This window comes from Neophocaena asiaeorientalis, unplaced genomic scaffold, assembly GCF_003031525.2.
Source record: "Neophocaena asiaeorientalis asiaeorientalis breed wild unplaced genomic scaffold, Neophocaena_asiaeorientalis_V1.1 scaffold29, whole genome shotgun sequence".
In the NCBI taxonomy this organism is placed as follows: domain Eukaryota; kingdom Metazoa; phylum Chordata; class Mammalia; order Artiodactyla; family Phocoenidae; genus Neophocaena; species Neophocaena asiaeorientalis.
This window is the reverse complement of record NW_020174423.1, coordinates 3,691,312-3,704,926: the sequence shown is the minus strand read 5'-3', so window position 1 is coordinate 3,704,926 and position 13,615 is coordinate 3,691,312. Positions and strand designations below refer to the sequence as shown.

The 13,615-nt window shown below is 36.7% G+C and overlaps 1 protein-coding gene across 1 annotated transcript in view; it reads left to right on the top strand.

The window, feature by feature from the left end:
* VPS13B (vacuolar protein sorting 13 homolog B) overlaps nucleotides 1–13,615 on the top strand; it is an 816,084-nt gene that overhangs the window by 84,213 nt on the left and 718,256 nt on the right. The window contains exons 9-13 of the mRNA XM_024756522.1: nucleotides 596–691; nucleotides 1,167–1,289; nucleotides 1,760–1,897; nucleotides 2,820–2,907; nucleotides 12,971–13,162. Coding sequence (XP_024612290.1) covers nucleotides 596–691; nucleotides 1,167–1,289; nucleotides 1,760–1,897; nucleotides 2,820–2,907; nucleotides 12,971–13,162 — 637 coding nt within the window. The remainder of the gene's footprint in view (nucleotides 1–595; nucleotides 692–1,166; nucleotides 1,290–1,759; nucleotides 1,898–2,819; nucleotides 2,908–12,970; nucleotides 13,163–13,615) is intronic.

Genomic DNA, 13,615 nt, shown 5'->3' with positions numbered 1-13,615 from the left:
TTTTCAGCATCTATATCAGTACTTGTTATCTAGCAGGTACTCAGTGAGTATTTGCACGATTGAATGAGTCTGTGACACATACCGTGAGATTATGTACTTTGAAAGTAAAGCCCTTGAATCTGCCTCCCTCATAGAACTAAAAACGTTTTGTTGAATCTCTGTGTTTCTTCACAGCTTTCTTTTTGATTACAAATAGGTAGAAATCTTATAAATGATTGAACTAAACCTGATTGAATATATTAGTGAATGTGAAATGAACTGATGTTAAAATATATGTACATTTTTGGCAGAATATATGAGTCATTTTATGACTAGGGGACTGTTATAGCTACATAGCTTTCACCATTTTAAGCAATATTATTAACAAAAAGGAGTATTTATATTCTCTATGTAAACTTACTAGACTAGCATATTCAACCTTTATACCGTGGATAATCTGTTACAGCTGTTTTTGTTGCACCTGTTTTCCTGCTTCATAATTTAATTTCCCGAATCTTAAAATTGGCCTTGTTTCTATCAATTCATCATAGTAATGACAGTTTATTGCCATTTAATACTAATTTGACTTACTTAATATTCTTATATTGTTTCATAGCTCACTGAAATGCAAGCTGAGAATAGTTATTACAGCCCTCAAAAAGTAAAATCTAAAGAAGTATTGTGTTGGGAACAAGAAGGAACTACAGTTGAGGTAACCCCATCAACATTGAATATACTTTAAAAAATCTTTGTAATGGTCCTTAAGGTTAATATTTAATAAATATAGGTTTTTAAAATCATAAATAGTATATTTAAAAATGTATTTATAGCTTTTTATTTCTGTTTTAGTGATCAGTAGTATTAATTGAAATAATTATTCTTTAACAAAGATTTTACCGTAATATGCAACATTAATTTATTCTTTCATTTTTTCATTTGACTTGTGTGTGCTCGTATGTATGTGTGGATTAATGTTCTTGAAGTGCCAGTCATTGAGGATACAAAGGTTTGAGGATACAGAGACAAGTAAGATGTTTCTTATTTTAATAGGATGTGTGATCTGAGGAGAATAAATATGGAAGGGTCATAATTCTAAAGATGTTTCAACTAATTTAGAAATTCTGCAAGGAAAGCTTGTAAAATTTTTATTGAGATTCAGGTTCATAATGCTTCCTTTCCTCTTATAGGCCCTTATGATGGGAGAACCTTTCTTTGATTGCCAGATTGGTTTTGTAGGTTGCAGAGCCATGTGCCTTAAAGGAATTATGGGTGTTAAAGATTTTGAAGAGAGTATGAATAGAAGTGAAACCGTAAGTCAAAATCTCCCCTTTCCTCCATTTTTTTTTGATAGAATGTAGGGATAATGAGGTGCTTATTGAAGTGTTTAACCATACCAGAAAATCTGTTAGACTACATATATCTTTGGCTTGAGAGGGAAACTTTACTATTTTCCCCTATAAGAAATTATAGAGCTCAGGGGAATTTAGAAAGTTGGTAGTACTTAACACCTGGACAGTAGTTCCAAGTACTTTCCAATTCATAAATGTTTCTTCTTTCTTGTTTATGGCAGCTACTTGGAGTTCCTCTTTGGTTTGTTAAAATGTTCTTTGCCAAAATAGGCAGTGAAAATGGAGACAGCATGCCTTGTCTTTTTACAGGACCTCAAGTTGTAGTGTGATTTCTATTGACTACTGAATTGCTGTTATAAAACCAAGGTTTTATTTTCTTTAACTGTCTAATGATTTTTTCTCCTGTTCAAAAATTTTGCATTTATTTTCAGGAAGCCTGTTTCTTCATTTGTGGTGAAAATTTGAATATGAAAGGTTTGACATACCTCACAAATTCATTGTTTGATTACCGAAGCCCAGAAAATAATGGTACTCGTGCAGAATTTATCTTGGATGCAGCTAATCATAAGGTCAGAGAATATATATTTGAGCCAAATTCTAGGCTGTGCTGGGGTGGACACTTCGTGTGAATACTTGTGATTGATGTTTCTTCTCCAGTAATATATTCTGAATGCTAGTTGTTTATTGAAACATCTAGCATATTTTTGTCCACCTTCTGTATCTAGAGAGGTTTAAGGAGTGCACAAAGATCTCTACTTTTATATAGCATGCAGCCACAGTTAATCCATTCCCTACTGTTATAATAGTCATGGGGGAAACATGTAGAATTATTTCTTTTAATTTCAGTTACTTTTGAAGTGTGGGATTAATGAAGTGAAGAATTTAACATTCTACTATATGTAGTGTTCGAATTTTTCATATAAGATTATATTAATGTACTTTTTATGGAATAAATTAAAAAATTCAAAGTTCCTGAAGATTAGTATAATAGAATCAATGATTTACATTGATTCTACAGACTTCTATAGTTGAAAGTAAAGAATTTAATTTTTACCTGCATAATTAACATACATTTAAAAATATTTTAGTATATTTTTAGTGTTTGAACTGTTTCACATAAGTGTACTGAAATATTAAGGATTAACTGTATTTGAGAGTATATATTAGACCGTTTTGTGATGGTGATAAAGGTCAACACCATACTGCCCTACTCCATTGTAGGTATTCATTAACCAGACATTATTGACAAAGTGGTCAAATTGTCTAGTAGAATTATAGATGTCCTTTTGTGTGGTCCATAGTAGAGGTAACACTACGTTTTTTAGAAGCCAATTCTTTGTGTAACCTCCGTTCTTCTTTCTGTTTTGGTAATCCTTTGAGTTGGTACACATTGTCCATAAGGATATGTGTCTAATTCTTGATCTTTCAGATTTTAAACTCAAAAGTCTGTTCTATACAATGTATGTTCTGTTTGCTTTGCTTTGTTGGCAGGAGACATACACTGAGATAGCTGGAATGCAAAGGTTTGGGGCTTTTTACATGGATTACCTGTATACAATGGAGAACACCAGTGGCAAAGGTACTGGTTTCTTTCCTTTATATTTGCTTTTCCTTGAACAACAGGAACAAAGACTTCTTCAGAAACAATTGGTCCTTGACTGATTGTACTCTGTTACATCAGAGTTACCTTCTGTTACTTTGTGGAGTGGTTTAATTTTAATGTCATGTTAGAATTTTCTTAGATTCTTAACATTTTTAGTCCTTTCTTTGTGCAGCTGATTGAAAAGATTTTTATATAATCAACTAGAATTAGTTCTAATATGTACCAAATATTAAAAATTTTGATACATCAAATTTCATATTAAGTTGTCAAAGAGCATAAACATTTCCTTTTCTGTATTAAATATATTTTGAAGGTTATATAGATCATTTTATTAAAAAAAGAGTTTGTTGTTTCAAACAGAAAAGTAGAAATATATTCTTCTAGAAACTGTGGACAGTTTTTTATTATTTTATTATGTGTTTCATTTTAGTAATAAAATGATTTCAGAAATTTAACTATACTATGTTGTGCTTATCATTCCAGCCTTTTTCATATTGAAAACGTAGTCAATATAGGGTTACCATTTTTTTGTTAATTTTTCATATTTCGATAAATGATTTCCTTGTTTCAGGTGATGAGATAGATATTGTGAATGCAAAGAAGACCAAAGCATTTCTCAAGAAACCAATAGGTAGTGTTCATGCACTTAAATAAGTGATTCTAATATAGCATGTTAAGGGCAGTAATGTAAACAGACAGCTAAAAGAGGTCCAGGTGAGAAGGGGACTGTTTGTGGGGTTGAAGACTTCACAGAGGAGTTGATGTTGAAGGATCATTAAGTTTGTTAGATGAAAACAGAAGGAAAGAACTGTAATTTTCTACTTCCTGCTTTCAAAATGGATTTCTAAATGTTGGTGTTCTCATTGGTCAAACCTGGATTCACTTCTTTCCCTAAAATCTTCCTGAAGTAATCTTATTCTTTTTCATGGATTTGAGTACCTTCTATATGTTGTTGATGTCCATATTTGTATTTTTAGTCCAAACTTATTCTTTCAGATTTAGCATTAAATATATCCAGTGCACACTTGACATTTTTACTTCTGTGTCTCACAAATATCTCAAAACTGAATATGTTGAAATTGAATTATTAAAACCCTCATGACTACCTACTACTTCGCCCCTATTTTCAGTGTTCTCTTACTGGAAAATTTTTCTCCTGTCTTCTAATTGCACAAGCTGGAAATCTGGGAATCTTGACACACTTCTCTCCTGGCATCCAACCCATCAGTGCATTTTGTCAAATTTTATCTCTAGAATCTGTCTTTTCTTAAGCTTCACCGTTAATGCTCTCATCCAATCTGTTATCATCTAGATTCTAATAGCTTTTTTACTGGCTTTCTCCTTCCACTCTTGCCCTCCTGTTATCTATACTGCAATCAGACTGGTTTAATTCTGTGCTTAAAATCTTCACTGCCTTTGCATTGCTTTATTTAAAAATAAAATTCAAATAGTTGATCAACTTTTGCTGTTGAGTTACTTGGTAGATAATGATAACCACCAAGGAAGATAAAGACACAAAAGGAAGATTTTTGGAGGAAAAGATGTGGTTTTTCTTTTTTTTTACATCTTTATTGGAGTATAATTGCTTAACAATGGTGTCTTAGTTTCTGCTTTATAACAAAGTGAATCAGTTATACATATACATATGTTCCCATACCTCTTCCCTCTTGCGTCTCCCTCCGCGGCATGTGGGATCTTCCCAGACTGGGGCACGAACCTGTGTCCCCTGCATCAGCAGGCAGACTCTCAACCACTGCGCCACCAGGGAACGCCATGTTTCTAGATTTTTTGATGATGGCCATTCTGACCAGTGTGAGATGATATCTCATTGTAGTTTTTTTTCTTTTTTTGCGGTACGTGGGCCTCTCCCGTTGTGCAGCACACGCTCTGGACGTGCAGGTCCAGTGGCCGTGGCTCACGGGCCCAGCTGCTCTGTGGCATGCGGGATCCTCCCGGACTGGGGCACAAACCCGTGTCCCCTGCATTGGCAGGCGGACTCCCAAACACTGTGCCACCAAGGAAGCCCTCACTGTAGTTTTGATTTGCATTTCTCTAATGATTAATGATGTTGAGCATTCTTTCATGTGTTTGTTGGCAATCTGTATATCTTCTTTGGAGAAATGTCTATTTAGGTCTTCTGCCCATTGTTGGATTGGATTGTTTGTTGTTTTGTTATTGAACTGCATGAGCTGCTTGTAAATTTTGGAGATTAATCCTTTGTCAGTTGCTTCATTTGCAAATATTTTCTCCCATTCTGAGGGCTGTCTTTTGGTCTTGTTTATGGTTTCCTTTGCTGTGCAAAAGCTTTTAAGTTTCATTAGGTCCCATTTGTTTATTTTTGTTTTTCTTTCCATTTCTCTAGGAGGTGGGTCAAAAAGGATCTTGCTGTGATTTATGTCATAGAGTGTTCTGCCTTTGTTTTCCTCTAAGAGTTTGATAGTTTCTGGCCTTACATTTAGGTCTTTAATCCATTTTGAGCTTATTTTTGTGTATGGTGTTAGGGAGTGTTCTAATCTCATACTTTTACATGTACCTGTCCAGTTTTCCCAGCACCACTTATTGAAGAGGCTGTCCTTTCTCCACTGTACATTCCTGCCTCCTTTATCAAAGATAAGGTGACCATATGTGCGTGGGTTTATCTCTGGGCTTTGTATCCTGTTCCATTGATCTATCTTTCTGTTTTTGTGCCAGTACCATAGTGTCTTCATTACTGTAGCTTTGTAGTATCCTCTGAAGTCAGGGAGCCTGATTCTTCCAGCTCCGTTTTTCGTTCTTAAGATTGCTATGGCTATTCGGGGTCTTCTGTGTTTCCATAAAGATTGTGAAGTTTTTTGTTTTAGTTCTGTGAAAAATACCAGTGGTAGTTTGATAGGGATTGCATTGAATCTGTAGATTGCTTTGGGTAGTAGAGTCATTTTCACAATGTTGATTCTTCCAATTATGTTGTCCCAGAGGTCTCTGAGACTGTCCTCAGTTCTTTTCATTCTTTATTCTGCTCTGCAGTAGTTTTTCCTACTATTTTATCTTCCAGGTCACTTATCCGTTCTTCTGCCTCAGTTATTATGCTGTTGATCCCATCTACAGTATTTTTCATTTCATTTATTGTGTTGGTTATCATTGCTTGTTTCCTCTTTAGTTCTTTTAGGTGCTTGTTAAATGTTTCTTGCATTTTGTCCATTCTATTTCCAAGATTTCGGATCATCCTTACTATCATTATTCTGAATTCTTTTTCAGGTAGACTGCCTATTTCCTCTTCATTTGTTAGGTCTGGTGCATTTTTATCTTGCTCCTTCATCTGCTGTGTGTTTTTCTGTCTTCTCATTTTGCTTATCTTACTGTGTTTGCGGTCTCCTTTTTGCAGGCCGCAGGTTCGTAGTTCCCGTTGATTTTGGTGTCTGTCCCCAGTGGCTAAAGTTGTTTCAGTGGGTTGTGTGGGCTTCCTGGTAGTGGGGACTAGTGCCTGTGTTCTCGTGGATGAGGCTGGATTTTGTATTTCTGATAGGCAGGTCCACGTCTGGTGGTGTGTTTTGGGGTGTCTGTGGCCTTATTATGATTTTAGGCAGCGTCTTTGCTAATGGGTGGGATTGTGTTCCTGTCTTGCTAGTTGTTTGGCATAGGGTGTCCAGCACTGTAGCTTGCTGGTTGTTGAGTGAAGCTTGGTGCTGGTGTTGAGATGGAAATCTCTGGGAGATTTTCACCGTTTGAATATTATGTGGAGGTGGGAGGTCTCTTGTGGACCAGTGTCGTGAAGTTGGCTCTCCCACCTCAGAGACACAGCACTGACTCCTGGCTGCAGCACCAAGAGCCTTTCAACCACATGGCTCAGAATAAGAGGGAGAAAAAGTAGAAAGAAAGAAAGAGGATAAAGGAAAATAAAATAAATTTAGATAAAATAAAATAAAGTTATTAAAATAAAAAATAATAAGAAAAAATTTTTTTAAAGTAAAAAACAAAACAAAACAAAAAACGGATGGACAGAACCCTAGGACAAATGGTGAAAGCAAAGCTATACAGACAAAGTCTCACACAGAAGTGTACTCATACACACTCACAAAAAGAGGAAAAGGGGAAAAAATAATGTATCTTGCTCCCAAAGTCCACCTCCTCAATTTGGGATGATTCGTGTCTATTCAGGTATTCCAGAATTTCAGGGTACATCAAATTGATTGTGGAGATTTAATCTGCTGCTCCTGAGGCTGCTGGGAGAGATTGCCCTTTCTCTTGTTTGTTTGCACAGTTCCCGGGGTTCAGCTTTGGATTTGGCCCCGCCTCTGCGTGTAGGTTGCCGGAGGGTGTCTGTTCTTCACTCAGACAGGACTGGGTTAAAGGAGCCGCTGTTTCGGGGGCTCTGGCTCACTCAGACTGCGGGGAGGGAGGGGCACAGAGTGCAGGGTGAAGCCTGCAGCGGCAGAGGCTGGCGTGACATTGCACCAGCCTGAGGCACGCTGTGCGTTCTCCTGGGGAAGTTGTCCCTGGATCCTGGGACCCTGGCCGTGGCCGGCTGCACAGGCGCCCGGGAGGGGAGGTGTGGATAATGCCCTGTGCTTGCACACAGGCTTCTTGGTGGCGGCAGCAGCAGCCTTAGCGTCTCATACCCATCTCTGGAGTCTGCGCTGTTATCCGTGGCTCTCTCCGGTCTCCTTTAAGCAGCACTTTTAATCCCTTCTCCTTGCGCACCAAGAAACAAAGAGGGAAGAAAAAGTGTTTTGACTCTCTGGCAGGTGCAGACTTTTCCTCGGACTCCCTCCCGGCTAGCCGTGGTGCACTAACCCCTTCAGGCAGTGTTCACGCCACCAGCCCAGTCCTTTCCCTGCGTTCCGACCGAAGCCCGAGCCTCAGCTCCCAGTCCTGCCTGCCGTGGCGGGTGAGCAGAGAAGCCTCTCGGGCTGGTGAGTGCTGGTTGGCACCGATCCTCTGTGCGGGCATCTCTCGTCTTTGCCCTCCACATCCCTGTGGCTGCTCTCTCCTCCGTGGCTCCGAAGCTTCCCCCTCCGCCACCCTCAGTCTCCGCTCACGAAGGGGTTTCTAGTGTGTGGAAACCTTGCCTCCTTCACAGCTCCCTCCCACCGGTGCAGGTCCCATCCCTATTCTTTTGTCTCTGTTTTTTCTTTTGCCCTACCCAGGTACGTGGGGATTTTCTTGCCTTTTGGGAGGTCTGAGGTCTTCTGCCAGCGTTCAGTGGGTGTTCTGTAGGAGTTGTTCCATGTGTAGATGTATTTCTGATGTATCTGTGGGGAGGAAGGTGATCTCCGCGTCTTACTCTTCCGCCATCTTCCCCCTCAACTCACAAAAGATGTGTTGTGAGGTACCCGTGGACATTGGTAGAGATGCTCAGGAGTCAATTGTATGTATTGGGTTTCCTCCACTACAGCATTCGTATGAAACCTTTGGTAATCTGAAATGGTGTAAAGTGAAGAAGCAGTTACCTTAGGACAGATCTTGTTAACTGATGCGCAAAATAAATTGAGCAAAGCGCGTATGCTCAAAGACACAGTTCAAAGCTGTGGTGGCTTGATATTGAGATTCTGAGTATAGTTCCTGGGGAAGGAGTTTGCTGGTGCTACTCTAGACGCTAGGGGTGTGCGCTGCCTCTGTAATGCTTCACTGCAAAACAAGTGGTGAATGCTGTTTTCACCTTTTTGTTGTAAAAGTGAATATTCTCTTCACATTTATTTTGGTTAGGGAAGCAGATCTTTTGTAAAAGTGAAATGGCCTAAAGCTAACTTTTGAAAAGCAAGGGATACCTGTATATGAAAGTACAATTTAGAAGTCTGTGTTCTAAGAACTTTGCAAATTTTTATTGTGTTGTAGTTGCCAAATGTAAGCTGGTAGGTTTCCTCTTGTTTAGTATGATGTCTTACACATGGGCTGTGAATTTGGCATTTTGTGAGGTGGAGTATGAAGTAGTCTGCCTATCGAGTAAAGGAAACCTCTCACTGAAAATTTTATTTGTATATATTTGTTTCTGAAGTTTTTAAAAGATTGAAACATGATTTATATTTGCTAGGGTGCTTATATGTTTTCTGCCTTAGAAGCTGGTAGTTTTCTACTTTTTGAATTTTTCACATATTCCATTCTTGTGAATATTGTGCATTTTTGTATAGATATCTTAGTCTTTAACTTTTTTTAAACAAAATGTTAGATCATAACATACAAACAGAAAAGTTCTATACATTTACATACAGAATAGCAAAGAAATAGAAACACCTGTGTTTTCCCCACACAAGCCAAGAGATAGGACAATGTCAACATTGCTGGTCTCCTGTGTGTTCCTTTTCCATCACAGTCTTCTCCCTCCCTCACTGGAAGAAACTGCTCTTCTTAGGCTTGTGGTAATCATTTTCTTGCTTTTGGTTTACTGCTTACACAGATACTTTCTCAGCTGTGCAAGCAGATAATTTTTTTGAGTAAATAATAAGATTCCACTGTTAATTTAACTTGTGAATGTCACATGTTCATTAAAAATGTGTTCATGCATTCACCCAGTAATGTGTTTGCTTGTTCTTTGCCTGCTTTTTGGTAGCTGCTTTTATATGTGTGTTTCTCATTGTGAACCTATATTCACTGATAATATAGTAATGGTGATAATGGCTAATATTTATTGAATGGTTTTAAATGTAAGGCACTCTTCTGAGTGTTTTACATGTAGTAGCTAACTTAATCTTCATAATAACCCTATAAGTCGATAACAATATCCTCATTTTCCATATGACGAAACAGCCAGTCCTATACAGGTTTTGTAACTTGGCCAAGATCACACACCTATTATGTGGAATTTGAACCCAGCTAGTTTAAACGCTACAGCTTGCATTGATAACTACCGTGTTCAGATTTTCTTCTTTCTTGGATTACCTGAAACAAGAAATTTGTGGAATTTTCAGTATTTATAAACCTAAGAAAAGTATTTTGAATTCTTAAAAGAGGTTAATTTTGAATTCTTCCAAGAAATATTTTATCTAAAATTCTTGGTTTGTTGTGATGACATTTATTTGTTTCTGTAGTCCAAGTTATCAAAAAGTGCCCTAAATTTTATCTTAGTTATCTAAATGCATATTAAACTAATAATTTTACAAGAAATATTTTATCTAAAATTCTTGGTTTGTTGTGATGACATTTATTTGTTTCTGTAGTCCAAGTTATCAAAAAGTGCCCTAAATTTTATCTTAGTTATCTAAATGCATATTAAACTAATAATTTTACAAAGTTTGTAGTGGATTCTGAAATTTTGAAAGCAGATTTGATTGGTGTGCTTTAAGTAAGTTCATGATAGTATTTACTTAATGTAAAAAACTAGTAAATGCAGTAAGAAAAAGAGCTTGTATTACTTATTTTTGCTGTGATAAATGAGGTCGTAGTACTTTACTCACATTATAAAATGACATATAAAGAAAAATTCGGTTAGTAAGTTTCTTGTGCTGCTGCTTGATATTAATAAGCATTCTGATAATTCATTTTTCTTTTCTACTTGAAAGCACTCACTGTTTTAGAAACTAAATTATTTCTTATTAATATAACTTTAAATATTATTGTTGTAACTTTTAGTCTTTTTTATTTAAGAAGTTATTGCAAATGTTTTTATGGACCTAAAGTAGGTAGCTGAAAACAACAGGAATATTTTAGAGACATAGAGATAAAATTGAAACTATTTAGTTATTGGATTGAGGAAAAGGATGAGAGAGAGGCATCATGGTTCATTACCCTTTTGAATCCGGATGTCTTGGGAGAGTGTTGGTGTTAATTTAGGGGAATGTTGGAGTAGAAGCATTTATGTTTCCTAAATTATTCTATTTAAGGATTAATTTTCTAGTTCCTGGGTTAGAGCTACTTTTTTTCTTTAAAGGATGGGTTTTATACAGAGACTCAGACTCATAAGGTATAAGTTAAATACAAGCAAACTTTAATGAGAACCATTGGGGAAAGAAAGTAGGTGAATTTCTAGTAAAAAAAGACATGTAGGGATATATAGTTCTCACGAATGAAAGTAGAGTTCCTTGTGCACTGGCACAGATGGTTGGTGGAGTTGTTTTTGTAGCTTGCAGATTCCTCTTCACATAGGGAGAAGAATAATTTTCTATTAATAGGTATAAAGGTATGGGCAGATGTAGGCAGTACAGGTTCTTTTGCCTCTGGCTGTCCTAGAGAGACTGGCAAGTCCTTCATTTTAATTAGGCTAACTTGATATTGTCTTGACTCTTAATAAGAATAGCCAAACATTCAGGGGTCTGGAGTGACTAAACTTATTGAGGGTGAGCACAAGTAAATACCTTGCTGAAAAGATGTAGCTAAAAGCCAGTCAGTTTTACATTTTAGATAAGCTACTGGCATTATAATCAAGTTGCATTATCTGAAAAAAAGAATAGAAGCCTCTAGACTTCTACTGTTTTAGAGACAATCTGATGTCCAAATGAAGGGTCTTCTTGTAAATTGACGTTTTTTAAAGAAGCCTAATAGCCTCTGTAAGACTCAAAGAAGGATATTTTCCTTGTTTTTGAATATTTTGATTTGCAACCAGAGTCCTTCTGGTTATCTTCAAGCTACCTCATCCTAACAGGTAACTCTAGAAATGTCTGGTTTAGCTATGGAAAGTAGAATTTTTTTATGTTAATGGTATGTTATTTATACCTAATTTATAATGTGACTCTTATTTATGTATATCATAAAATATGTTTAAGATTAACTTTGTATGTTTTATTTGTGACATTTAAGTCTGTGTGTAGTCATCTTGTTAAGAATATATGAGGACTTCCCTGGTGGCACAGTGGTTAAGAATCTGCCTGCCAATGCAGGGGACACAGGTTCGAGCCCTGGTCTGGGAAGATCCCACGTGCCACAGAGCAACTAAGCCCATGCACCACAACTGAGCCTGTGCTCTAGAGCCCGCGAGCCACAACTGCTGAACCTGCGTGCCAGGACTACTGAAGCCTGCGCGCCTAGAACCCATATTCCACAACAAGAGAATCAACCGCAATGAGAAGCCCGCGCACTGCAACTAGGAGTAGCCCCCGCTCACTGCAACTAGAGAAAGCCTGCGCGCAGCACAGAAGACCCAACGCAGCCAAAAATAAATAAATAAATTTTAAAAAAGTTTTTTTTAAGAAAGAATATATGAATAATAAATTTAATTATTTTTTTCGTCTCTGCTACTGTGACTAGAGATTGAACTGGACTCCTTTGTTTGAAATGAAGGAAATGTATTTTTGAAAAAGTTACTAAAAGGTGTAGATACAGAATTTTTGATTAACTGGGCCTTCCTAGATTCTAAAGGTAGTAAATGCTGGAAAGGTTTACTTCCCTGTTTTTTCTTGAATAAACGTAAGACTTAAGAAGTAAAATTTACTGTATGTTATCACTTAAAATGGTGAATTTATATATTAAAATCAAATCTCAAAGGTGTGGACAGGTTAGATAAGGAGAAATACCTGTAGGTAGTGCTAAGATTTTCTTTAGAAGACATCTTTCGTTCCTCGTCGACATGTGGTCAGATAAGGGATTGGGGAAATTGGATTCCACCCTGTGGAGCATGGCTATAATGGTTTTATTCTGGAAAAAGTTCAAATTGAATAATACCTATTGTTTACTTCCATGGTCATTAGAAAACTCTCGAGGCACCTTTGAACATGTAGCTTTAAGCAATCAATTTTTCTGTGTAACTTCTAAGATAAAATAGTAAAATGCAACTTCTTTGAGAGTCTCCTTTCCCAGTCAACCTAATAGTATTGTGTATAGAATTATTAGGTATAGGCCAATTAGGTTTTAGAGAATAATATTTAAGAATGACCATTTCAATTTTATAGCACATCTTATAACATTAAATAGATAACAGGAATAATTGTTTTTCAAATCAACTGTTTTTTGTTGATAATACCTTCTCACCTACATAAAGAAAAATATAGATCAGCAGGGTTCTGTGTATCCAGTTGATGTAGAATTGGTTTTAAGGCATTAAGCTCTAAGCTAAAAAGATAAGAGAAATATTAAAATATATATTTGGTATATCTGATTGATGCTTACCTGTTAATATAATTTTGGCTTCTTGTAGGTTCTGCAAATCAACAAGACTTTTCTTCGGGGAAAATTGAAGATTTGGGAACACTTCAGGAAAAGTCTACCAAAAGCCTTGTTATAGGTCCTCTTGATTTTCGCTTGGATAGCAGTGCAGTACATAGAATTTTAAAAATGATTGTTTGTGCCTTGGAACATGAATACGAACCATATAGTAGACTAAAACCAGGTTTGTTTTTGGCTTCATTTTGAATCTCTTGCCAGTTGATCTGAATGACTGTATAATACAATTTGTTGTATTTTGCTAACTTAACGTTTTTAGTATATTTTGCCTGATTTTCATATATTTACTTGTTAATTTAAAGAGTAAACTTACATGTGGAAGTTACAGGAGAGGTTGGTATTCCACAACTATTTGCATAAGTATGTGCTTTTTTGGCCAGCATTTGTCAGTATTTTATTTTATTTTATTTTATTTTTTTAACATCTTTATTGGAGTATAATTGCTTTACAATGGTGTGTTAGTTTCTGCTTTATAACAAAGTGAATCAGTTATACATATACATATGTTCCCATATCTCTTCCCTTTCGTGTTTCCCTCCCTCCCACCCTCCCTATCCCACCCCTCCAGGTGGTCACAAAGCACTGAGCTGATCTCCCTGTGCTATGCGGCTGTTTCCCA